Here is a 27,704-nt window from a genome sequence, read left to right on the forward strand (position 1 = left end):
TATTTTGTTGTTCTTTATAATCTGTGCCAGTGGGAGCATGTAAATGTTAAACAGAAGGGGTCCCAAGATGGAACCTTGGGGAACTCCACATGTGATACTTGTCTGCTCAGATGTGAAGTTACCTATTGATACAAAGTATTTCCTGTTTTCTAAGTATGTTTTGAACCAGTTTAGTACAGTTCCTGAAAGACCTGCCCAGTTCTCCAGTCATTTGAGTAATATGTTGTGGTCATAATAATAATAATAATAATAATAATAATAATAACTTGATTTTACCAAATGGTAAACTACTAACTCGTAAATTGAAGAAAAATGTGAGGTTTTTGGAGAATTCTTTTTAAGTTAAGTATAGTGCAAAGCTATTTAGGGGATTGGATTCCAAGTGCTAGTAGACTGAAAATATAAAACTATGACTCAACTATCATTGACTTATCTGTAGGTGTGAGAGTGAAAATGTACATTACATGCCAGAAATGTTAGCGTTTCCAATCCTTTTCCATATTATAGGAGTGGAAGCACCATCGCTGAATATAATGTCACTGCTGCTACTACAGTCATCCAAACACTAAACAATGGAATTTTTGACCAGCTAGCAAAAATCTACTCTATGATATCAGATGGTAAGCACTTGTCTACATTTGTGATTTTATTCAATTTTACATATATGTTTAATGTCATATCAAAAAACACATGAGATCAGATGATTGTTTAATCATTTTTTTATATTTATGTTCATTTTTATAGAGCCACGTTTTCTGGATTTTAAAATTGAAGGTAGTGGATTTTGGGAGGATAAAGTCATTGTAACATGTGGCCATCCACCATTGGATCTCTTTGGTACTGACTGGAGAGCAGAGTGGAGACGTGATGGCAATGTCATAGTTGCAGATGGAGTACATACCATTTCAAAAAACAACAGTCACTCAGTCTTATCTGTGTCACAGTTCATTCGTGCTGACAGTGGTAAGAAGCAAACAACTGCATTCCATGGGGAAATTCACAAATCATATACATTTAAAATGCGAGTGTAGTCTCAGCATTTTTTAGTGATTCAGCAAGTGCAATTACAACATTCTGATTGGCTTAAGGGTAAAACTTGTTTGGTTCAGAAAAAAACATCACATGTATCTTTTATCATAACTCTTTTACGTGGCCTATCGACACAATTTAAAATCTGGTATATAGTTTGAAGTCCGCACTTCTGACCCAAGTTGAAATGGAGTCGCTGGGTTGCTGCAACCCCAGAGGGTTAAGGAAAACGTTGTTACTGCAATGGAGCAATCAATATTAGTGCAGAAGGACTGAAATCATTTGATTTAAATAGTTAAACCATTGCTGTTGCACAAGCCTTTCTCAAGAGAAAGAAATACCAAATTACAAGTGCCAGTGTAAATGTGTACTTGTGTGAACACAGATGTCAACTAATTCATATTAGAAATCCTATTTAAATTTGGAAATAAGTGGTTGCTGAGCTCTTAATAATATAACAGTAAAATAAAATGTTGCTAGACAGAGAATGGTATTCTTGAAACAAAATGGAGCAAAAACTCGTTATCAGCTACATTATTGCTTTTTTGTAGGAAACACTGAATCTGCATAGGAGAACCAGCCATATTACAACTGTATAATACAGAAATAAGTGACACTGTCAACCCATATATTATTATTTTTGTTTGGCAACACTATTTTATTTATGTATATAATAATTTACTTTCATTCCAGGAAATTATGAATGCAGGCTCATACGGGAAAAGGATGAATCATTTTATCGACAACGATCCAATGGAGCCTTCACACTCAAAGAGAAACCCTTGATCAGAGTGGACCCAATTCAAAAATTTTTGAATTGTAGTGGTCAAAATGTGCCACTAAGCTGCACTGTCAACAATGACTACAATATTAATTTCACAAACGTGAATATTAGCGGTAAATCTGAAACAAAGAATCAACAAAATGCAAATCAGCTATTGGGAAATAATTTCTCTGCTCATCTTGCAATACTTACGTTATTTACTAATATGAGACAAAACTTTTTAAAAACTAGTCTGATTAATATTACATCAGATCTGAATGTTTAGCTTGTATTGCTATTCATATTGACTTTGTTGTTTCTGCGATTTATCCAAAGGTAAAAAAAGCATTACCTATCAATATAAAACTGATAGCTGTACAGACAAAGAGCAGGATACAATTACCTGTCAATCAACTACCTATCCTGAATTCAAAGAAACAATAACACTCAGATTTTACAAAGGAAGTGAGTATTAACACATTATAAAGCAATTTATTAAATTCAGGTTAAAAATTATCTACATTTAATAAGGTCTTTTTTTTGTTTTTGTTTTATTAGATCCTCAAATGTGTGATGATAAAGAATTTGGAAAGGCAGTTAGTGGTTCCAGAGCCAGAATACCCTGTGCAAACAATGAGGTAGGAGAAAAGAGTGCATTGTGCAACATCACAACATATACTGAAATACGAGACACCTGCATACTGCAACTCATTAAGGAGCTGCTTGACCAATCTGAGGTGACTTATATAAACTGCCATGTTCTTTTTAGTTCTTTGTATTGTGGAAAATGTACCTTAGAGATAAATCACAATATTACATATTTTAAAGAGTTTAGAAAGTTCACCTAAGTGAAGCCACAAAAATATTACACAAACCTCTCTTTAAGTTACTCTTTTAATTAAAGTTAATTTGCTATGTGTTTTACTTGACAACTGTGACTATAAATTTCAAAACTAGATTATATCAAATGATAAGATAGGCTCTTAAATGACTAATTTTTTCTACTCTACATTTCAATTTTGCTGATGATGGAAATGACCATGTAATGTAATGTAAAATATAAATGGTTCTCAACACAATCCTGTTGATTCTATTCTGGGCTATAATGGAAGATGAATCCACCTCTCAAATTATTACAGCTCCTTCAACCAGTTTCCAAATGGATGGTATCCTGTTAGACAGCAAAACGATCATGGTCTTAGGATTAAGTGGTGTTTTTATTTCTTGGTGAACATACTTGAGTTTTAGTTGACTTTAGTTTTCTAGTGTTAGTTTCAAGTTCCAGGGCTCTATGTACTACAAAGTAAGTTAAATATATACAGGGATTCTTTCCATTATTTGGATTCAATTGCCCTAACGTCAAACATCACAACTACTAAGTTAACTAAGTTTCAGCTATAAAATTAGAGATATAATTCTCCTCTTTCAAGGAACATTTGAATTCTCTCTCTAGCCCAAAATGGTTAAAGCATTACAGTGATGTGAACTGCACATGTTAACTAGTATCTAGTAGAAGCTGATTTTTCTGTCTGTGTTCAGACAACAGTACCTTCTGAATGCGTTGTGCTAACATGATACTTAAAATATCACCATAAAGCTTGTCTTCTCTTCCTTCCGAAAGCATCAGAGCTGGGGCAGGTGCTGTGCCAATGGTGAAAAAAAAGAGTTAAATAAATGTTTAAATTTGCATAACGCAGTTTTAGTTATTATTCTTTCAGCTGGAACCTTGATGTTGTTTAATAGTCTGAGAATAAGTAAAATACAAATACAAAATGTAGGAAATGTAATATTCCCTAATTTAAAGTAACCAATTTATATTGTCCACAAGTACAAATAGATGCCCCTAAATTGTACGTGCTTTGGAGTTTGTAAGTGCTTTTCGAGTTTTGGGAGCTGAAAGAGCCGGTTCTCTAAAAGGAGCCGGAAATCCCATCACTACAGAAAACCCTGGTTCACCCCAAAGTTACCCGGATAAGACAAAGTTCTGCTTCATAGTACAAACCTCAGAAAGTTAAAAAGAAAAAAAAAGATAAAAAAGGATAACCACTGCACCAAAAAACCCCGCACAACAGAAATTAAAGTAAGCTGCAATGAGTCAATGCTTATCAAGTCCTTTAACTTTGTGCAATACATGTTTTACAGTTTTATACCATTTGTGATGACAGACAAACTGTTAATACAATTTGTGATGACAGACAAACTGTTAATACAAAATAAACTTGTCACCCATTTAATAAAAATAAAACTTGTCAAATAAATAACCACAAAGTAAGCAGGTAGTTTAAGTTTATAAAGTATGCACAAAAAAACACTTTTTCAATAAATAACCACAAAGTAAGTAAGTAGTGTTTCTTTGTTTTGCCACTACAGCACTATTTACAATTTGTGATCAGAAGACATGGAAAGCACAAATGAAACACGGTATTAGCGATGGTAAATTCGATTCTTTTTACTGAATCGAGTTTTAATGAGTCACTTACCAAAGTGAATCGGTTTTTTAGTCATTTGATTCACTGTGTCAGTTGACCAGAGAGTGCAAAAAATGTACATTTTCAATCAAACTTAATTTGTTTCCCTTTTCATGTAAATCCTACTGCTAAGATGAATGATTCTAAAAGAAAACAACTATTTTATAGAGCAAAAAAGAGCAAAAACATTTCTAAAATTAAGCAATTTCCTATCAAAGTTGCTTAATAAACATTTATTTTATTTTATTTTATTAGTATTTTCCTTAAATGTGTTAAATATATATTTTCTCATCTAAATGTCCACTGAGCTGTGAGCCAGGGGGCGGTAATGCGCCTTAACATTGGTTGCCAACCAAGAAGAAGAAGAAGCTGTGAGCCAGGAGGGAGGGGGTGAGCGAGTCCTAAGTGATTCGCTTAGGCAGAGCGATGCTACTGTGAACCGAGGAGCTATTTTCTTGATGTGAGCTTCTACTCAGGGTTTTTTCTTCCAGTTCAGAGCAGAAGTTTTTTTGTTACGATACTGGATGTTGTGTTTTTCTCCACAATTTTAATTATAAGCTAGATACATTGCTGCTAACAGCAACAGGGATGAGTCAGTGAGTCAGTTGGGCTTGTGAATCATGATTCATGAGTCAGTAAAGTGATTCTCGAGTATTGAACGATTCGTTCATGATTCGCGCATCACTACACGGTATTCACTGTTCGGTTTATAACTGCAGGCAGATTAAGGTTAAAAGACTGTAGTAAACGTAAGCCAGATTCTGTGAGGATTTCTACAAACAAAAACCTTTGAGATAGGAATTAGTAAATAGGAAGCCCAAGTTTGTCATTCTAACTTAAACATTGAGTTAAATTGTGAAACTAAATACTTTTTCTCTTCAACTCTTGCAGGTCTTGACTGCCACTACACTGCCAGCATTTTTGCAACAGCTCAGCAATGTTACTAATGGGAATTCTGAGCAAGTGGTTAACTCACCTAAAAATATTGATGCTGTTGTTCAAATCCTCAGAAATGTAGCCAACAGAATAGAATTATTCAATATCTCAATCAATGAAAACTCAATGAAGGTACATGCTAGTTTACTGAAGTTTGAGTATTCTAAATAATACATGCTTTTTTTTAATTTTGTATTTGTTTATTCAATCTAATACTTTTTTTTTTTACTGTAGGATATCCTGATAACTGCAGGTGTTCTCACCACAGATCAGGCAAGGGACTCATGGAACTTTCTGAACAAAAACAATGAAAGTATCTCGTATAGCATCTCTAACCCTGACGGTGTTAGTTCATCATTATTGCAGTCTCTTGAAATAATAACAAAACACCTTGCCAGTTTCAATAATTCTGGTATTGACACGCCTTTTATCATCTTGAACAGAACTATATACACAAACCCTATCATTGGTGATTTTAATTCTTCAGTGGTGATAGAAATACCACAGAATGAGGGTAAAAATAAGTCAATCACAGTGATAACATTTGCCTCGCTGAATAATGTACTCCCTGCAAGAGAAATAGACAATTCATCGATTAAGGTCATCGGTGGCAGGGTTGTACTTGTTCAGTCCAGTGGCCAAATCAATAATATCTCTTTGACATTTGATATTTTAAATGATACACTGAGAGATCCAAAATGTGTCTTCTGGAACTTCAATCTCCTTAATGGTCTCGGAGGATGGGACGATGAGGGCTGTGAAGTGGTAAATACAAATGAAACTGGAACTGTCACCTGCAACTGCAACCACCTGACCTCATTCTCTATCCTGATGTCACCAAACAGTCCAATTAGCCCAATTTTGGACTATATAACCTACATCGGAGTTGGCATTTCCATGGGTTCCTTGGTCATATGTCTCATCATTGAAGTTAACATTGCTGTGTCCCTCCTGATTGCAGATATTTGGTTTATAATTGGAGCAGCCATTTCAGATGCAAATCATAAAAACCACTCAGCATGCACTGCAACTACCTTTTTTATCCATTTGTTCTACCTAGCTCTGTTCTTCTGGATGTTTGCCTCAGCTTTGTTGCTGCTCTACCGTACAACTAATGTCTTTGGTGGGGGTTTGTCTAAAGCATCTATGCTGGCCATTGGATTTTCTCTAGGCTACGGAGCTCCTCTAATCATAGCAACAGTAACTATAGCTGCAACTGCACCAGACAACAAATATATCAGAGAAAATGTAATCTGCTGGCTCAACTGGGATGAGTCCAAAGCTCTACTGGCGTTTGTGATTCCTGCACTTTCAATAGTGCTGATAAATCTCATTATCCTGGTTGTGGTTTTGTACAAAATTATAAGGAGAAGGGTTGGAACAACTGCTGCACAAGCAGGTGAAAAGAGCGTTTTACTGGTTATTGTCAAGAGCTTGGCTGTGCTTACACCATTTTTTGGAATAACTTGGGGTTTGGGAGTGTTAAGGTTCAAAATATTGGGGATGGAGACAAGAGAAAAAACCACAATAACAACACTGGTCCGGCCGGGTTGAGTCAAACGATGATTTAATGATCACACACGTGGGAGATGGACACTGATGCAGACAGCCTCAAAATCTCAAAATGGTGGAGCATTGCTCAAACTTTTATAGCCTCTGGTGCCTCCACCTTATCATAAAAAGCCTAAACATTCACATGCTCTCTCTCACACAGCGCCTGAGCTACGACCTTGGCTCCCTGTTTATCTGCTCCTGCTGAAATGGGGCAGAAAACTCCAGCACACTCTATTCTCTTCTACTCAGACAAATTAGACAATAACCTTCTGCGAACAGTATTTCTTATAACTCAGCAATATAATGCATCATAAAACAATATCATTCATTCACAACAAGTCAGCAATTTAATGTAATGCAAATCAGTTTAACTAATGCAATAGTTATCAGCTTCTTCTAATTCAGGAGAATAATGCAAACTAAAACTACATAATAATTCACAATCTTTAATTAGGGGTATAACATGGCATAAAATAATATCATAATTTTACAATTCCCCCTGATGAGGTCATTAGAATAATGACCTCACAAACACCCTGTAGCCCAGTGTGGCCGGGTTCATCTCTTCTCACTCCCGAGGTCCTTTGTCCCCCTGAGGGGCGAACCATATGTGGGATGACCTCTGTGTTTGCACAATTCAGATGCAAGAAAAACTAGGATTCCAACAGTAGCAGGTCCAGATGACAACCTCCTTGTCTCCCACTGCTTTCAGCCCTTATTCTATTGCTGCAGTTACCAGTGTCGTCCAGTTGGGTGATCCTCTGCTCTTAATTCTTCAACCTTAGGGGTTAGACAACCCTTCAGTCGTAACACAGACCAGGGGATTATTCTGCCTCGATTTCAAACAACGATCTGTGTATTCTCCAGAAAAAGGAACAGGAAGGTGTCCCCTTTTTGCCCAAAAGCCTCTCGAACTTCGTTGGTCTGGTGTTCCCGGATTTCCGCCAACCCCTTCATGGTTATTGCTGTGTTTATGGGATCCATCCTTTTGTGGTGACTAGCTGGAGCCCAAACGCCATGACCCTTGGACCCAGTTGATGTCTCGGCAGTCACTGTGTCTGACTCTGCTACGGAGGATCCTCGCATCTCTGTGACCTCGTCTGGTGTCTGTTCCTTCCTCTGTAAGAGACAGAAAACCAAAACACCTCTCTTCCTAACCCTAATAATCTAATGTTGTTATCTACTGACCTTCTAGTGATTCAGAATTGGTCTAAACATTCAGAATGTCCCAGGGACTTATTCTAATCATATCTTATGTGTGTGTAAGCATGTTTGCATTTAGCCCTCCGCACTCAAGGCATTTCTTACACTTTATCAGTCCGGACAGCCACGCCGAACGAAGCTTCTGACCTTCAAAAGGCCGAGTGCCAACTCGTTATAAGCACATTTGCAAGGTGTGTCTGAAAATTATTGAAACCCCTCTTTTTAACAAAAGACAAAAAATTAACAAATCTTCTAAACGCTATTCAGTTCATTTCAATGAGTAATGATTAAACATGAAAATGATAGTTTATGCTTTTTCACTGATTCTCTAAAAGGTCCGTCTTCTCGGGCCGCTATTAGCTTAAGCTTTACCATTCCTAAATTATTAAAGACACAAATGAAGTTATAAAATGTTCAAATAATCCTGGTTTGATGTTAAAGCTCAACCTTCCCCCCCTTTTTTGACACATTCCAATGTGTCAAATCAACGGAGCTAGAACATTCAAAAAAAAAAGTTAGGCAGCTACAAAGTTTCCCAGACTCTTAAGGTGATCCGCGTGTAACGTTCTGACTCAGGTATTTAATATTTTAATAAATCTCGTTTAATTAACTGCCACTATTTAAACTAACCTTAAAGACATAATTTAAGAAAAGATCACAAAGAATAACATGATATCAGTGTTTTGTAAGCGCGTGCGGCCTTCTATGCTCGAAGCCTTTCCCCTCAATAGATCAGTCAGACATTCGCGCTGACTGTAGCTATTAACCCTTAATAACTTGAGCACAACTCTACAATGAGCAACAAGTTGCAATATGTATAAAAATGATCATGGTTACACCTGCAATGAAAAATTATATCATTATCCTAACACCTGTGAATAGAAGATTCATCAGAGGTTATAACAATCACAGGAACACAGATGTTAGTATAAGGTCAAAAGCTTCAATAAATGATCATCTATGCAATGCTTGTTGCATGATTCTCATACCATAATAATGCTGACATTGAAAATAACAGTATAACACCCCCTTTTGTCCCGTTTCACTTGACACCTAAACGTTTATAAATGCCCCTTTAATTCTTGATTTTATTTCCCCCTTCTCTCCCCTTACTGACCACAGCAGGGGGATCTTAGTTTTGAATCAGCCATGAATCCAGCTCACCTGATTCATCAGTGAGCTCCACCATCACTGGCGTCTGACAGGGTGGTGCTGCATACTCTTCCTTTAATGTCACTATTTTCAACCTGTTAATTAGAGTGTTTAAACCTGAAGTCGACTACGTCCACAACAAGTCAATACAGCTGTAAATGTGGCCAATTATCAATCTATTACCAATCAATAACAACAGATAACTTCTATTTTATGCATGCTTTTAATCAACCACTCACCCAGAGGATCTCCAATCCCAGCAAGTTCCTTCTCCTCCTTTAATGAGTCTGTCCTCCTTCCACGCCCTGGTAACCGGTCCATCCAGAGCCATATGATCTCAAATATACATACGACAAGCCAAACCACACCTTGGTCACACCAACCCCTTTCCACCCCCAAGATGTCCAATGCCATCCTAGTATGGACTGTCAAATGTGGCTTTAACGCTGACTGTTCTGACAATCCATTTTATAACGTTCCTGGTCAGATTTGCCAATCTCTGCACCAGAGTTTTAAACGTTTCGCCATTTTCATTAGGTTTTATCTTTTATTTAGTTTCGACTCCAGATTTTCAATTTTTTGCCAGTTGTAATTAGTTTTTACCAATTCTTTGCTAGTTTAGTCTAGTTTTTATTTTCTGAAAATCCTTAGTTTCAATTTAGTTTTATTTGTGTTTTGCAAAAGTTAAGTGTAACAAAATCTCAGTTCCATCATATCAGTCATGCTCTTCTAATTATCCTTGGGTGTTGAGACTAATAACTATTAACTCTTGCCGCACCGAATGGTCCTAATTTTGGTTAAAGTTAATTGATAACCTTTTGAAGGCGATTGTTTCACACCTTTATTTAGATGTCCCAGTCCTGTTATCTCGGGATACATCACGCTGCCTTATCTGGGGTTAGCTGTTTTCTTGGGATGCGAGTTAAGTGGGTGAGCTCTAAAAAGAGGGGGAGTGTGCTCCCCCTGATGAGGTCTTCTAGGTAAGCTAGGTTAACCTTCTTGTGTGAGCTTTTCAAGTGCACTTTTAAGGTTTGTGGGATTTTTTTTGTTTTTTATAAATGTCCCTCAAGACCCCCTGATGACCCAGTAATTCATTTTTTCGCACTGTAGTACACATTTAGTTTTTTGCTTGTAGCTCTCATACTCTACTTGCCACTCCTCTAAGTCCTGATGTTTCTTAGAGAGGACAACAGAACCTTTAAAATTATATCCCATGTGTGGGGGTGTGGCCTTGCCAATTGTTTTTCCCACCTTTTCAAAATGGCTGGCGTGCTCACAAGCACATTTTATGGAAGAAAGAAAGATAAGCTTGATATTTACAATTAAAATGTTTTGTTAAACTCAGATTTCTATTTTATTCAAAAAATAAACATCTGGTAAATAATTTCAGGGGTCTTTAAGAATTAGGCTCATTTACTTTCACAGGGAACATGACTAATTTATTAATGTGTGCTCTACACATTGGGACTTTATATTTATATTTATTTCACTTTTTCCTAATACCCAACTTTTGACAAAGGCGGAGAGAATTCTTAACACAATTATTAAGGGAGATTCAAACATAGATTTTTCAAAATATGAGAGGGTCAGGACCCACTAAAAGCCACAGAGAAGATTATCGAGATGCAGTGGCAGATGTAATAGAGAAAGACACAGGGCCACCTGAAATCTGTCGTCCTATCTGGTGCAAAACCAACATGTAGTAGAATCTGGAATTTTGATTTTGAGTTAAAAATAAAATATGGGTAAAATGCAGAAATCTTTTCCAGTAAAGTAAAAAAAAAATAAGTGTCGCAATTATAGTTGAATCCATAACACCTAATTGTTTCTACGAGATCACGTCATTGCTGAAAGTTATCAGTGATCTCAATGTGTGAAAAGAACTCACAGTATCTGGGGTTTAAGCTCCTCTTGGCTGAGAAACCTGGGACAAACATGTGAACAAGACCTGAATAATACCAGTAATGAAGACTTCTCTCCAAAGATCAATAAAAGGAAGCCCCAATCTGATGAGAGTCTAGCAAAATATGGTTCACTCCACTTGCCTGAAATGGTTAGCAGTCCAAGGCATTTCAGTTGTAGAATGATTGGGTACAACAATGAAACAGATGTGAGATGAGGGAAGTGCCAAATGTTCTTTTGTGTCTCCAAATAAAATCAGTACTTCCTCAGATATCCTAAATAAATTGACTTTTGTGAAATAGACAGTTCAGTGCCATCACTTATTCCTAAACCAATAGTTTACAGCTAGTGAAGTGTCAGTGACTTCTGGGTTGGTCCCTGATCTTCATCTTATGAGATTGTTATTTTAATAACACTTGATTCATTTAAAAGAAAAAAGAAAAAAAAGAAAAAAGAAAAAACTAAAATATTTTCTCCCTGTTTTTTCTTATTCTCTGGGTCTCAGGAGGACATTACGTCCCTCTCCACTACAAGACTCTTGTTATGTCTACAAAACAGTCATATTAAAATCATCCTCAATTCTATTCTGGCGCTGTCTCCCGACTTTTCCTGACCTGATTCTGCGCGTGAACGGAGCAGCAACACAGACGACTCGACTAACGTACTACCTTAATTTCACTATAGCAGGGCACGCACACATCAATGCAACCAAACACATTTTGCTATAAATCTAGTTAATTTTAGTTAGTTTTGTGAACATTCAGTACAGTTTTAGTTAGTATTTCTTTTTTTCTTTTTCTTTTTTATTTTATTACCGTTAACGCAAATTTTTCCACTTCTACTTTTCGTTATTTCATTTGTTGTCTTTAATAATAATAATCTCCTCTGCACCCTTGAATAAACACCATTAACATGATCAACCTTTTGCTGCTTGTTATTTCACCATCTTATTGAATCAAATACTTCATGCTTATGTGGTTTACGACATTATATGTATCTAAATCTCCACTTTGTGTCTAAATGTTTGAAGAATTTTTGAGGGTCAAATTTTGAGAATTTGACCATAGTGAAAGTTATGGCGTTATCACCCCCTTTGGGGATTACCTGTTTCCAGTTTTGATGATATTCCTCCCCGTTCTTTATTTTTGCAAGTACCCCTCTTCGGTGGCGAGAAACTGTTGGTGTGATCAAGCGGGTGCTGTAAAAACAAAAGCTCAGGACAGAACAGTCACCAGTCATGTACTTCATTCAAAATTAACAAATATCAAGCTTCATATTGATCCTCTGAGTGTAATGGTACATTTTAATTTGCACTTCTAAAAACAATATTTTCTTTATTTTACTCTTGTTCTTGTGCAGCACCACCCCTCAGCACATGCCCCTGTTATTTTATCTTACTTTTAAATTGTTGACTACTTCAAGAGAGCGCCCAAAAGACGGGGACCAGTGTTTATCATTACATATCTCCATTTTGAGTGTGGCTGTCTATCATTCCCCTCTTATTCATAGACCTCGGTGGAGGGTTTTTTGTTTGTTTGTTTTTTTTCTAAAATTAATTGACTCTCTATAGTGACCCACTATGGTTAATAATAACATGCTCAGTCATGAGTGGGATCAAACCTTTTCTTCACTTTAGCATTTAATATTCCCAACAATATAATGTAATACCTTAATTAAAACACAGCTACTAAAACACAATTTCCTTAATGCAAACATCAGTAGCTCAAAATTAGCAACCAAAGGGTTCAGTCTGCAGTTCACACTGCTGTGAAGCTACAGCTCTTTAGTCTCTGTCATTCTTCTGTTCTTGCAGACAAAACAAAGCAAAACAAAACATCCACCCTTCTTTTACAGGCTGGGTGAATTGTCTGTGGACATTCAATAATCCTAAAGTCAGCACCGTCTTTGTCTCAGTATCAAGTCAGTTAAACTTTTAGTCGTCAGTCCATGACTTTTAGTCGTCAGTCATATGCATACATCCACACACATCCATACCAAAAGTTGCTGATAATGGAGTCTCACGCGCAGCCTATTCGAGGCTCCATCACCAGCAAGATGACGTCATCATTTTAAAGGAAACAGCTCCTTGTTTGTTTTTCCTTCTTTGGACTGGATTGACTCGCTGCAATCCTTTTAGGCTTCAGGATCAGTGTCCCATATAAGTGAATTTTCTCCCAAGCTCATTATAATCATGGAGAAAAAATACTTTGCGACTGTTTTCAATAAGAATATTTTATAGCGCTTTAAAGTTCAATCTCTCAGGCCTGGATTAAAGAGCTGATTTGTTAAATCAGGAACTCACAAAATACCAAAATATCACCACCGGTGGATCACACCTCTCAGATGTTCTTATCTCAGTGCACTGTAACAAAAGCAAAAACAAACGTAAACAATAAAACACTCATATAATAACAGATACTGGGGCCCATTGCAAACATGTCCAAAGTTCAAACCATCTCTCTCTCTCTCAGAGAAAGAAAACAATCCAAACCTCACTGATAGAATCAACCTAGTGTCAAACAAAACCCAAAGATCAACCAAAACTCCTTTTTGCACCAACAAAACATGTTGGATTTACTTGACTCAATAGTGGACACTAGTTACACACCAACTCTTTACCTTGGCAAAAACGTAAACAACTAAGTTGAATCAACACAACCTTTTCATAATCTCTTCGAAATAAAACTCACACCATTCATTCATCATTTTCGCTCTGTACCACTGCTCCTTGTTAGACTGTGTGAAGCACAGTAAACAATTCAGTGGAGGCTTTGAGCCATAAACAGACATCACGCACAGACATTGTTTTCATTATCAAAGTGCTTCAGACCATGTCCTCTAAATCTACACAAATGCCCTCTGCGTGGCATGAAATACATTTAAGCAATAAATAATCAATCAGTTCTTGCTGTTGTAACCAACTCCGTATTTGGATGTTTGTGTGCAGCATTTGTTAGTAAAGCATTCTTCATTGCATCAGCGTGTGTGTGTGTGGATCACTTCTCAGTTCATTGAATCAACATTTTAATTTGTGTGTGTGTGTGTGTCATTTCTCCCTCAATCAACGAGTGCATATGTTCATATGTATGTTTCTTTTCACTCTGAGTCGGTGCATGTAGATGTGTGTGTTTGTGTGGGTGTTTGTGTTCATCACTTTCCTGTTGTAGTGTTCTGGGTAAACCACGGCCTGAAGCGTGCCCTGGGCCCTGCCCTCCTCCTTTTCAGTCTGTTTGCATCCATTGGTGCTGCTGCTCAGAGTTCTGTCCATACTGGTTCTGGCCCCAATTGAGGCAGTCCTTTTCTCCAGTGTCCAGCATCTTCTCCTTATTTCGCTCCTCCTTAACTTGACCCTTTTGTTTCGGTCTTCCTTCAGGGTTTTGATACGCAGCTCAATTGTCTGGATGTCCGTTTGTTGCTTGCAGAAGTGCGACTGCTGTCCGTTTGTTTGCAGGTGGAACGGCTGACATCCAGAAGGTGTATAGGAGAGTCTGCAGCTTCCACCTCCCCAGTGGAAGACCTCAACCTTTGTTCTGTTAGTTTAACACAGGCCTCAAGGCTCTCTGGGATCCCTGCTTGCACTCTCAAGCCCACGGCTGAGGTCGTAGTCGTGGTCCCATTCCAGGGGAATGGAGTCCATGGTTGTTTGGGTGTCTCGGCCCGAGCGTTCAGTCCAGAGCTGGGCAGCCCAGGACGCTGAGCGATCGGAGGACGGCAGAGGTGACAGGAAGCCATCCCCCTAACGTTCGCTCCATAGCAGACCGGACAAGTCACACTGCTCATCTAGCTCCAGGATGCTCCGGCCTGATTTCAAGTCCGGTGTCTTGGACTCCAAGCCTGATGGGTTCGATTTTCAGCTAGCTCCTCCTGGGCCATGCTCAGTTTCTGCTCTGATGCCTCGAGGTCTTATTGAGGGCAGAAACCTCAGAGTCTTTTCCGTAGAAATCAGATTTAAGTCCATTGATGTTTTCCTTGCTTTGCTCCACGGCCTTTTGCGGCTCTGCTGTTCGGCTCTTCTCAGAGGTCAGCTCCTGGCCGAGCCCCGACATCTGTGCCTTCAGCTTATTTTCTCCTGGTGTTTTGTCCATTCTGAGGTGACCTCAGTTACTCCTCCTGTCCCTGGCACGCCCTTTTTGCTGCCCGATGGTCATTGTTGGTCCGTCACTGTCCTGCACAGTTTTAATGCAGAGTGGTTAAGGTCAGCATGGTTTTGCTCGGCCTCACTTTTCATCTGGGCTTGATGGGCGTCTCGTCACAGCTCTGTCAGCTGAAGCTGTCTTTTTCCATATGGCAAGAATGTAAAGAGTGTGTGAGAGGGGTGTGTCCAATCAGGCACAATGCTGGTGGCTTTGCGAGTGCCTCGTTTTCCAAATCCAGATGTTTCTTTGTCACGTACACAGCAACAGAGAGAACAGTCTGTTGTTGGGATGGCTGAGGTCTTTCACGATCTTCCTGGTCTTGGTCCAGCACCGCCTGCTGTAGATTGAGTGCAGGTCAGGGTGCTCGGAGCGGATGGTGCGCTCAGCTGATTGCACAACCCTCTGTAGTGCTTGTCTGTCCGGCATGGTGCTGTTCCCGAACCAGACAGTGATATAGCTGCTCAGGATGCTCTCAATAGTTCCTTTATATAAGGTGGTCAGAATCGGTGGTGGGAGCCGGGCCTTTCTCAATCTTCTCAGAAAGAAAAGACGCTGACAGAAATCTCCCCGTGTAGTGAAACGGGCCTTGGATTACCGCTCTCCGTCTCTGCTGCATGAGATCATTTTCCTGCAGCACTGTTGACATTTTCAAGTTGTTGTTGCGGGTTCAGCTGCTTTAGCATTTAGTCAGGGTCACATCAAAGATGGTAGAGGAGAGAGCAAAGATGGTAGAGGGGAGAGCAGGAGTCCAGGGTCAGCCTCGGCTTTTCCGGGCCGACAAAGCAGCCTGTAATCAAGCATAAAGAGAAAAAACAAAACAAAACAAAAACAAAAACAAACGAACAGGAAAATCATGTTGTATTGGCTGTGTTACTCAGAGAGGGGAAAAACAACGGGACCAGGCCCTGTGTCAGCCTTCTCCCCCCCTTTTTTTTGTTTTTTCTCACCATATAATCCTCTCATAACCCACCAAGCTGACAGGACAACACAGGTACATGTTAAAATTCTTAAGATCATGTTTAAAGCACAAAAATGGAATTTTCTTTCATTCAGTAATCACTTGTATTAATCAATCAGAAGAAAACATGTCACAGTTTGACTTTTATTAACCACTAAATTTGTCGTGTTATCACTGGTTGTGATTTTTTTTTTTTTTTTTTGAAGTTAAGTTGTTGTCCTGCAACCCAGAGGGTTTATTTGTTAGTAGTGGATAAACTTTATTGTGTAACGGCGGGTGTATGTTAAGTTTCACTGCTTTAAACTTGCTGGAAAATCTTCACGTGTTTATGGGTGTAAGCTGTTTCTTCATTGCGTGTATGTGCGTTTGTAAATGGGCTAATTTAACGTTTTTCCTCAAACGAGGCATTTCTCTAGCACGTGCCTCTCTCTCACATTTCTCTGCTTGTGTGTGTTTTTGTTTCACCTTTTTGTTGTGATGCTCCAGGCGCCTTCCCAACCTCCACAAGTCTGTTGGCCGCAATTTTATGTGTAAAACTTCTCTTAATTTCTCCTTTAATTCTCTGCTAGCTGCTGCCTTTTCCACAGCTGCTGATTCTTGCTGAGCTTGGTTTCTATTACTATAATTTTGCTTCGGCCGCCGTGCTTGTGGGGGCAGTTGGTCCAGCCCCATAGCCACCTGTATCAACACACTGAGAGATTTATTTAATATCATTTCCATCACTGTTAAATAGACTAGCAGGCAAGACGCCCACCTTTGCACTGCAGACTACCTGCCAGTCTCCCAACACACTCCTCTCTGAGTTTCCGCTTTAAACTCCAACATCATTCACACCCTAGTCATTCAACACCTTATTTGTAGTATCATAATCAGCAAAATCAGCGTTTTACTTACAGGCATGTATCATTGTTTGCAAATCAAAATTATAAAACTCAAAAACACGCTAAACAGGAAGCAAAGTCCTCTGTGCGCGTCACAGCTCATTTGCATGTTCACACACCGTCTAAAAATAGCTCGCAGCGCTGCAGTGCGCTGTCGTCACACACAGGGTCACACAAAGCTCAGACAAAACTCTTCTATTTTATATTACAAAGACGTCTTATATTTACAATCACTGACAGGCCTGACAGATTCAGCACCTAACAAATTTCGACAAATTTAAGTTAACGGGTCCAACCGAAGAAAGTTAATTTTTTTGTAATCAATTAACCAGTATCTGTTTCCTCCAGAACAGCCTATGGCCTGATTTCTAAAGAACCTAAACAATTTCGACAAATTTATCATAACGGGTCCAACCGAAGAAAGTTAACTTTTTTGTAATCAATTAACCAGTATCTGTTTCCTCCAGAACAGCCTATGGCCTGATTTCTAAAGTCCCTAACTCAATTTAACTTTGTCCAAACAAGCACATGACACCATTTAAAACGGTGAGGAGATTCTAACTCCTAGCTTATTTCAGGATGCCCTGTACCCCACAGTTAAGCAAAAACTGAACTAACCCTGTTCGCCGACAGGTCAAGACCGCGCGTCCACGGCCAGGAGGGAGCGTAACCTCCGGGCTATGTGCTTCTTAGCATCTTCCAGTGCCGTCCTATAACAATTTTCACCTAAACAATTTTGACAAATTTTAACATATCAATTAAACAGTATCTGTTACCTCCAGAACAGTTTCTGACCTAATTTGTAAAACTATTAACCAGTCTCTGTTTCCTCCAGAACAGTTTCTGTCCTAATTTCCCTACCAAACTACCTGAGCCTTCAGCTCAATATCCAGGGACTCAAACCCAACATTATATCTGTTACCTCCAGAACAGTTTCATATTTCTTCAACTTCATTAAACATTCTTAAGCAACTTTAACTGCATAACACACGGTGATTCTCATCAAAATCAAAACAGACACTCTACCAGTAATTTCAGTGAGTAGACTTTAATTTAGTCATATCCAATTTGGCACATTTTGGAAATAATTCAACAGGTAGTGCCTTACCTTTAGATAAGCCGGCTTTTGTCCACTCAAATCAGACCACTGGCTCGTGCCTGTCCGTTCGACAACCTCGGACCGTCCAAACTTTTAAATTCCACCCCAATACCACAGGACGAGCCCCCAAAATGTTAAGGTTCAAAATATTGGGGATGGAGACAAGAGAAAAAAACCACAATAACAACACTGGTCCGGCCGGGTTGAGTCAAACGATGATTTAATGATCACACACGTGGGAGATGGACACTGATGCAGACAGCCTCAAAATCTCAAAATGGTGGAGCATTGCTCAAACTTTTATAGCCTCTGGTGCCTCCACCTTATCATAAAAAGCCTAAACATTCACATGCTCTCTCTCACACAGCGCCTGAGCTACGACCTTGGCTCCCTGTTTATCTGCTCCTGCTGAAATGGGGCAGAAAACTCCAGCACACTCTATTCTCTTCTACTCAGACAAATTAGACAATAACCTTCTGCGAACAGTATTTCTTATAACTCAGCAATATAATGCATCATAAAACAATATCATTCATTCACAACAAGTCAGCAATTTAATGTAATGCAAATCAGTTTAACTAATGCAATAGTTATCAGCTTCTTCTAATTCAGGAGAATAATGCAAACTAAAACTACATAATAATTCACAATCTTTAATTAGGGGTATAACATGGCATAAAATAATATCATAATTTTACAGGAGCTGGACTTCTGGTGCATCCAAGAGACATAGGAATCAATATTGCATTCGCACTCTTCAATTCGCTACAGGTACAAATAAACTTTTTACCTTTTTATACCATAATAGCAGAATCTTTAATCACTGAATCCTTGATAACGGACATTACTCTGTCTTTTAAAAAAGGGCTTCTTTATTTTGGTGTTTGGAACACTGCTGGATGGTAAGGTATGTACAGCTCAATTTTAAGTCAAGTTAATGAATAAGTGCTTATTGTTGAATTACTTTAAATTAATGTTAAATTATATAATTTGGTTTAACCAACAAAGTGCTTAATGTCTACAAACCTTTACTGAGGAAGGAATATGAATTGTAATAATACTACACTAAAATCCTCTTGTCAAGTCAAACTTCTGCCTTTTAGTGCCATTTCATGGTTTCTCTGTAAATCCATATAAATGACTAATTCAGACTTGATGGTGAAAGTAGCAAACAGCAGGTGGGCCCACACTTCAATAAATAACAGTTATATGTGTCATCCAGGGAAGGACGGATGTTGTTTTGCTGTGCTGTATTTTAATGTGAAGTGTACATATTTATTTTTTATATTGCATGCATTGGTTATATTTTTGTGCAGTGTTTTATTTAGTTTGCATGTTTTAGTTGCCGGCAAATTGTCCTGGAGAGACTCCGCCTTTCCCCATTTTTACTAATTGGACACACCTGAGAGGAAAGGGAGTGTAATTTACAGAGTGCTGAGTGACACATAAGAGGGTTGGAGCTTGGCGTTCCAGGGAGAACGGACAGTACCAGCGCACAGGGCACCAGTGCAGAGAGTGACAGTACCAGCGGGGAGAGCGGAGCCAGCACCAGCGGAAGGCACGGGACGGCTGTGTGGCTTTGCAGTTTTTAAGAAGCGGCGGGCGGAGTTGAGAGCTCTGCCCACCCGGGGTAAGTCTTTGACTTATCCCCTTTTATTGAATAAAAACTGCCGGAAGAATAGTGACCGCCGCTCCTCCCTTTCTCTAGCATATCAAGACGCGAATGCGGAAAGGAAGGAGAGGACTCCGCTGGGTTTCCCTTTTACTTCGCTGGATTTCTTAACTCCCTGGGACTTTTATGCTGTGGTGGATTCCACTGGACTTTTAATGTTGTGTTTTATTGATTTTTATTGTGTTATCCCTTGGCCAAGGTTGTTTTAATTTATCTTACATTTTTAACTATTTAAATATAATAAATTATATTTTTAATCTTACAGTTTAAATTGTGTGTTTCCCTTGGCGGCTCCACTGCTCTGCCCGTTTTTAGGAAGGTTTCCTTCCTTTAAAAAACGACACTGTGGGAATAAAATCAGCCTTCCGGCTCCGTTACATAATTGGCGTTGTCGACATAGGATACGGAGCCAAGAGCAGTTGGGTTAGCCAGGGGAATAGCAAATATGATGATGCCTGTATATCCCGGAGCCCCGTGGCTGCCAAAGTTTAAAGGGCCTGATCAGGATGTGCAATATCAGGAGTGGAAGGAGCAGATGCGGGGGCTGCTGGGATCTCAGGACTTGCCTGAAGTGAGGAAAGTTGCTATTGTGTTGGGAGCGCTAGCAGGTGAGGCTAAACGTCAGGTTAGTGTTCTTGAAACCAGTGAAAGAGACCAAGTACAAAAAATCTTTTCTTTTTTAGACTCTTTATATGGTGATCGTGTCCCCACCCCAGTTCTTAGGTCACAGTTTTTTAGTTGCACTCAGAACTCAAGTGAAACCGTATCTTCATTTATCTTGCGGTTAAGAGAATTATACTGTAGGTTGCGAAAGCATGATCCAGATAATGTCCCCTCTGATGCAGCCCTGCGAGATCAATTGTTGCTAGGATTGCGGGAGGGCCCTGTAAGTCAGGCACTGAAGGTCTATGTGCGGCGTAATCCAGACCAAGATTTTGCTGCCATACGCCAGGAGGCACTGCTCCTAGACTCAGAACATGTACAGCCCCAGTCTGAGGTAACCTGCCTGTCTGTAAATAAGTCTCATGCTCCTTTTAAGGTTGAACAGAAAGAAGATTGGAGGCAGGTGTTAAAACAGGAGATACTGGAGGATGTTAAGGCACAAATTGAAGGATTGGCACAAGAGCTAGTAAGGGAAATTAGAGGCTCCACTCAGCCAGCTGTAGCTACTCTTCCGCCTGCACCTCAGTTTAGGAGAAGACCGCGACAATCAAATGCTAGCTGGGATGCACAAGGTCGGCCTATCTGTCGGAGGTGTAAACAAGCAGGACATATAGCTAGGTTTTGCCAGACCTCCATGTCTTCCCAGCCAAGTTTAAACTAGATGACCCTGCTGCTGAGGTCCGAGGGGCGGGGTTTTTTGGTTCACCTAAGGAATTAAGGGCCACAGAAACATTTATTGGGCAGTGTCCAACAGTGAAGATAGTGATCGAAGGGGTGGAGCTTCAAGGCTTGTTGGATACCGGGTCACAAGTGACTTTGATGCAGGAGAGTCTGTTTAATGAGTATTTTTCCCAGGCTAGGCTTGAGAAAACTCCAACCGCCTTTAGGCTGAGAGCCGCCAATGGTCTGGAAATTCCCTATACCACCTATGCTGTCCTGGACATGGAAATAGAAGGTGTTAAGGTTCCTGGACGCGGGGTTGTGGTGGTAAAAGATGACCATTGCACTCACCCACTGATTATTGGTATGAATGTTGTGACTGCCTGTTGGAATGTATTTAAGTGGCCAGAAAAGACTACTCCTGCCCCACAGCAGTTAACGAATCAACAGGCCTGGAGGACTGCCTTCGCAACGTGCAGACGGATAGAAGCAAGTACAGTGGAGGACGGAATGGTGGGGTATGTACGGCTAGCTGGCCGACGCAAAATTAAAGTTCCCCCGAGGAGTGAAATAATGGTGTGGGGCCGGACTCAGACGGGTCCGCAAGGAACAGATTATTGTGCCTTGGTGGAGGCACTGCCTGAAACCCCTGATGTGGGGGTGGCGAGAACCCTTGTCATGGTAAGGGCCGGGAGAGTGCCAGTGAGGATTTGTAACCCACACCCCTATCCTCTTTTTATAGGTCGTTACCAGAAACTGGGAAAGCTATCCTGCGTGGATGAAGCTGACGTACATGGCTCACAGGACCTGAGCCTGTCCCTTGGGACGGACGGTGTGGTGGAGGTGGCTCTGGTCGATAGTGGCGCCCCCACGGAGGAGGAGAGATTACCTGAGGAGATGAATAAACTGATTGAAAGACCTGGCCTGTCTGAACTGCAACAGGGCGAGCTACGTGCTTTATTGCTTAAATGGGAGAAGGTGTTCTCTAAAGATGACGAAGATTTCGGGAGGACTGACCTGGTGCATCATTGTATCCCCACAGGTGATGCAGCTCCCATTAGAGAGAGGTATCGTCCTTTGCCCCCCGCAATGTATAAGGAAATGAGGAGTCTCTTGGTAGATATGATGGCAAAGGGAGTTATCCGGGAAAGCTGTAGCCCATGGGCTGCACCCATTGTTTTGGTGAGAAAAAAGGATGGCGCCTGGAGGTTCTGTGTGGACTACAGAAAATTGAATGCGGTGACGCATAAAGATGCTTTTCCCTTGCCACGAATAGAAGAGACATTGACAAGCCTTACTCGAGCGAAGTGGTTTTCCACCCTGGACTTAGCCAGTGGATACTGGCAGGTCCAAATGGACCCGATGGACAGAGAAAAGACTGCTTTTACGACCCCAGTTGGGTTGTTTGAGTTCGAGCGGATGCCGTTTGGTCTGTGCAATGCACCCGCTACATTTCAGCGCCTGATGCAGCACTGTTTGAGTGGACAGATTGCCGAGTCTTTATTGGTGTACTTAGACGACATTATCATTTATTCACCTGACTTTTCGTCTCATTTACAGCATCTAGATGAAGTGTTTCAGAGGCTGTGGCGTCATGGGTTGAAGTTACAGCCGAACAAGTGCGAGTTCCTGCAACAAGAGGTGAAATTTCTGGGGCATGTAGTGGATAAGTATGGTGTCAGACCAGACCCGGATAAGATTTCTGCGGTGATGGATTGGCCGGTCCCTGATACCATCAGACAGGTCAGATCCTTTTTGGGCCTGGCTGGTTACTACAGACGTTTTGTGTCCGGTTTTGCTCAAATCGCACGCCCTTTAAATGCATTATTGACAGGGGTCCCTGTGAACAAGAGAACAGACCGTCGTAAAGTACAGTGGTCCCCAGAATGTCAAACGGCATTTGAGGCCTTCAAAGCAGCTTTAACGCAGGCACCTGTTTTGGCATACGCAGATTACTCTCTTCCCTTTATTGTGTATACAGATGCCAGTGGCCGCGGGCTGGGAGCCGTTCTGGCGCAGGTTCAAGAGGGCCAAGAAAGGGTAATAGCGTACGCCAGCAGAAGTTTACACCACACGGAACGGAATGACGCAAACTATAGTTCTTTCAAGTTGGAGCTGTTAGCCCTTAAGTGGGCGGTTACCGAAAAGTTTAAAGACTATCTGACTGGTGCACGATTCGTTGTGTATACTGATAATAACCCTGTGGCCCATTTACAGACTGCTCGCTTGGGCGCAGTAGAACAACGTTGGGTTGCCCAGCTGGCCTCTTTCGACTACGAGATCAAGTATCGTTCGGGTAAGAGCAATATTAATGCTGATGCCCTTTCTCGACTCCCCACTGTCCCAGCAGAGCACCTGGAGGGGGCTGGATCAGAGCGTGGAGTCACTTCAGCAGCCATTGAATTGACCTGTGAGGTAGAGGGGAGTGACTGGGCAGAAGCACAAGTTCACGATCCGGATATTCAAGTGGTAAAACAACTTCTGGAAGCTCAGGTCGCACCTACAAAGTCAGAACGTCAGGCATTGTCGCATGGTGTGCGGCGACTCCTACAGCAGCAAAAAAGACTTTTCATTAAAGACGGAGTATTGTGCCGTAAAGTGTCGGACGAATATACCCAGGAGACTCGTCATCAAGTTGTGTGTCCTAGTTCCAGGTGCCATGAGGTGTGGCGGAAGATCCATGAGGCTGCTGCCCATGCGGGGGTAGATCGAACCCTCTCTCGGATACGGCAGCGGTTCTACTGGGTTAACATGGAAGCGCAGGTACGTCAGTTTCATCTGGGTTGTGTCCCCTGTGGTCTACAAAAGGAGAGGGTAGAACCTAGGGCTCCACTGCACCCTATTTCAGTCTCATACCCTTTGGAGGTTGTAGGCATGGATTTTCTGTCCTTAGGCCGACCAACTGACACTTATCAAAACATACTTGTGGTGACTGATCTGTTTACGCGGTTCGCTTGGGCTATCCCTACAATAAACCAAACAGCAGAGACTACAGTAAAGGCTTTGTGGAAGTATGTGATACAGCCGTTTGGTTGCCCAGGCCGACTCCACTCCGACCGTGGGTCTAATTTCGAATCTGCATTAATGAAACAGCTTTGTGATACCTATGGTATAGCCAAAAGCCGTACGACACCTTACCACCCTGCAGGGAATGGTAGTGTAGAACGTTTCAATCAGACCCTATTGAACATGCTCCGCTCCCTAGAATCAGTTAGGCAGAGCCAGTGGGTAGGAAATCTGCCGGAACTCGTTCATGCTTATAATAATACTATCCATAGTTCCACAGGTTATGCGCCTGCCTATTTGATGTTTGGTCGACACTTGCGACTTCCTGTGGACGTGGTGTTAGGCGTAAAATGGTAAATGGCCTGTATTTATATAGCGCTTTACTAGTCCCTAAGGACCCCAAAGCGCTTTTACATATCCAGTCATCCACCCATTCACACACACATTCACACACTGGTGATGGCAAGCTACATTGTAGCCACAGCCGCCCTGGGGCGCACTGACAGAGGCGAGGCTGCCGGACACTGGCGCCACCGGGCCCTCTGACCACCACCAGTAGGCAACGGGTGAAGTGTCTTGCCCAAGGACACAACGACCGAGACTGTCCGAGCCGGGGCGTGGCCCCCCAGCAGGCGAGGCAGGATGTAAGTGAGTGGGTGTATTCTCATCAACAGAAACTCTCCCTAGCTTACCGTTTGGCTGGGCAGAGGATGTATATTGCGGCCTCCCAACACAAAAGCCAGTATGAGAAAAGAGGCTGTACCCTCCCATTGTTGCCCGGAGAGAGAGTCTGGGTACGTGACCGAAACAGACAGGGCAAAGGAAAACTGTGCTCCTGGTGGTCTCCTGAGCCATATGTGGTGTTGGAACAGGTGGGAGATACGGGCTTAGTGTATAAGGTCAAACCAGAAAAGGGGGGTAATATACAAACTTTACATAGGAATGCCTTAAAAGTGTGCATTGCTCCTCAAACAGACTTTACCCCTCCTACGGAGGAGCCGACCACAGGCCCTTCGGATTTCCCAGCGCCAGTGTTTTATGGATTTTTACCCCTTACTGACTGTGTGTCACCTCACCAGAGTGATTCAGGTATGTCCCTTAGACGGTCCATTAGGGCCACGCGTGGGATTCCACCAGAGCGTTATAGGGAGATGGAGCATTAGCAGGGACTGCTAATATTTCAGTGTGGGGGGATGTCATCCAGGGAAGGACGGATGTTGTTTTGCTGTGCTGTATTTTAATGTGAAGTGTACATATTTATTTTTTATATTGCATGCATTGGTTATATTTTTGTGCAGTGTTTTATTTAGTTTGCATGTTTTAGTTGCCGGCAAATTGTCCTGGAGAGACTCCGCCTTTCCCCATTTTTACTAATTGGACACACCTGAGAGGAAAGGGAGTGTAATTTACAGAGTGCTGAGTGACACATAAGAGGGTTGGAGCTTGGCGTTCCAGGGAGAACGGACAGTACCAGCGCACAGGGCACCAGTGCAGAGAGTGACAGTACCAGCGGGGAGAGCGGAGACAGCACCAGCGGAAGGCACGGGACGGCTGTGTGGCTTTGCAGTTTTTAAGAAGCAGCGGGCGGAGTTGAGAGCTCTGCCCACCCGGGGTAAGTCTTTGACTTATCCCCTTTTATTGAATAAAAACTGCCGGAAGAATAGTGACCGCCGCTCCTCCCTTTCTCTAGCATATCAAGACGCGAATGCGGAAAGGAAGGAGAGGACTCCGCTGGGTTTCCCTTTTACTTCGCTGGATTTCTTAACTCCCTGGGACTTTTATGCTGTGGTGGATTCCACTGGACTTTTAATGTTGTGTTTTATTGATTTTTATTGTGTTATCCCTTGGCCAAGGTTGTTTTAATTTATCTTACATTTTTAACTATTTAAATATAATAAATTATATTTTTAATCTTACAGTTTAAATTGTGTGTTTCCCTTGGCGGCTCCACTGCTCTGCCCGTTTTTAGGAAGGTTTCCTTCCTTTAAAAAACGACACTGTGGGAATAAAATCAGCCTTCCGGCTCCGTTACATATGTATGTGTTCGTATCCCACACAAGCACACAAAAAAGCAAGATAAACATCACCATAGACTTACAAAAAGATTCCTTTTAGTGTTTGGCTGGGCATCATGAATTAATTTACTTTTACAGCTAACTTGTGCAACTTCCATTGTAGTGTAACATTTGAGATTTCACTTACCAGGTGCGGTCAGCAATATCATCATATGCACGACCGTCCAGAAGTGGGACAGGGGTAAGAACAGTTTTCGTGTTCCTTTTTTCTTTCCTTATTTTTGGATCTCAGCCAACTTGTTTTTTGTTTTGTTTTGTTTTTTCAAATATTGCATGATTTGTTTTTTGTATTGTATTTTAGAGCACAAGTGCTGGAAACTCATCGTCAAGTGGACTTCGATTTTTAAGGAACTGGAGATGTGGAAGAGGTAAATAACAATTAAAAAATTAACATAAAGATGCAGGAAAAGCTGTGTGTTGTTAGGTGTGCTTGTACCTTAATCAGGCAGTCCAACACAGAAAACAATTGGATGGGTTGCACATTAACACAAATTAATTTTTTTAATTTTATTTATTCATACAATTATTTTACTTCTTACTTCAGTGTCTACTGTGTATTATTTTTTGCCACAGATTAACTATACTGCTCTGTTTTTTTTAGATGGCTACAACATGACATCCAGTGCATCCAGTGATTTACATTCAGCTAGCAACACATAATGAATGCAGAAATCTGTGGTTATTCAGATAACCAACAAGAAGTCAGGCTTTTCTTTGTTCCTTTTTTCCATAGTATCAGTGAGTTAATCTGTTGTGTTTTTATTAATAGCTTATATAATATTTAATCCCAGAAGAATTTGGCTTGGTTTTTAAGGAAAACAAATAAAGAAAAATATGTGTGCTCACCAAAATATTTTTGAATGGCATAATAAATTTTGGAATTGTAATCAAACTTTAAAAAAAATTATGTCATCGTTTTCATCTTTGATTTTGATTTGCATGCATGATTATCAACACAGCACAGAGCATAGATTTGTAGTTATACTAATAGATTTTTATCAATCTATAGATGTTTTTAAAGAAAAGAGTTGAGTGTTCTTATATTCTAAAGAGTGAGTAGATTTGATGTCTGATGTAAACATAAGTAAAACATTGTACTCGCAATATACACAGAAATACAAACTACCTTTGTTTAAAAAAACGTTTTTGTGTTGGGGACATCTACTCAAAATCTTGCCGTTTCATTCTGTGTCAGTATGTATCATGGCACACAGTCCCACAAAGATCCACATGAAAACTGTTAATTGAGCTGTAACAATTTCATTCATTTGTAATTCAATAATTTCTGGTAATCTTTTATTTTGTGCATTTTGTGAAGTAGCCATGTGTTGTAAAGATGAAACAGATGTCAGGGAACTGTTGCACATTAGGTAGATCTTAATGCTGAAATTTCTCATACTCATGTTAATTTTACCCATATTTATTTTTTTCTTTGCAGAACAGATAACTGTTATTCTAATTAGCACCTTCATAATCTTTACTGGCTACTCAAAGATTAACTAAGTATGCTTTCTGTGCGCCTTTTGTGCATTTAATGTGGTATGTTT

The 27,704-nt window shown here is 40.6% G+C and overlaps 2 protein-coding genes and 1 long non-coding RNA gene across 3 annotated transcripts; all 3 read left to right on the forward strand.

Annotated features, from left to right (window-relative positions):
- Window positions 1-316: 316 nt before the first annotated feature.
- LOC143416132 (adhesion G-protein coupled receptor F1-like) lies at window positions 317-14,471 on the forward strand. The gene is made up of 8 exons (XM_076881527.1): window positions 317-620; window positions 745-963; window positions 1,723-1,926; window positions 2,129-2,257; window positions 2,351-2,529; window positions 5,152-5,328; window positions 5,431-6,683; window positions 14,459-14,471. Exons 1-8 carry the CDS (start codon window positions 608-610, stop codon window positions 14,469-14,471), a joined length of 2,187 nt encoding a protein of 728 aa, XP_076737642.1. The 5' UTR covers window positions 317-607.
- A 4,309-nt stretch (window positions 14,472-18,780) lies between these two features.
- Window positions 18,781-26,515, forward strand: LOC143416139 (uncharacterized). The gene is made up of 4 exons (XR_013096512.1): window positions 18,781-18,852; window positions 18,947-18,988; window positions 26,288-26,338; window positions 26,459-26,515. It is a non-coding gene; the product is annotated as an uncharacterized LOC143416139 (long non-coding RNA).
- LOC143416136 (uncharacterized) lies at window positions 20,199-23,363 on the forward strand. Its single transcript, XM_076881534.1, has 4 exons — window positions 20,199-20,361; window positions 21,063-22,819; window positions 23,058-23,116; window positions 23,294-23,363. Exons 1-4 carry the CDS (start codon window positions 20,199-20,201, stop codon window positions 23,313-23,315), a joined length of 2,001 nt encoding a protein of 666 aa, XP_076737649.1. The 3' UTR covers window positions 23,316-23,363.
- Window positions 26,516-27,704: the final 1,189 nt, after the last annotated feature.

Source organism: Maylandia zebra, unplaced genomic scaffold, assembly GCF_041146795.1.
Source record: "Maylandia zebra isolate NMK-2024a unplaced genomic scaffold, Mzebra_GT3a scaffold17, whole genome shotgun sequence".
Taxonomy (NCBI): Eukaryota; Metazoa; Chordata; class Actinopteri; order Cichliformes; family Cichlidae; genus Maylandia; species Maylandia zebra.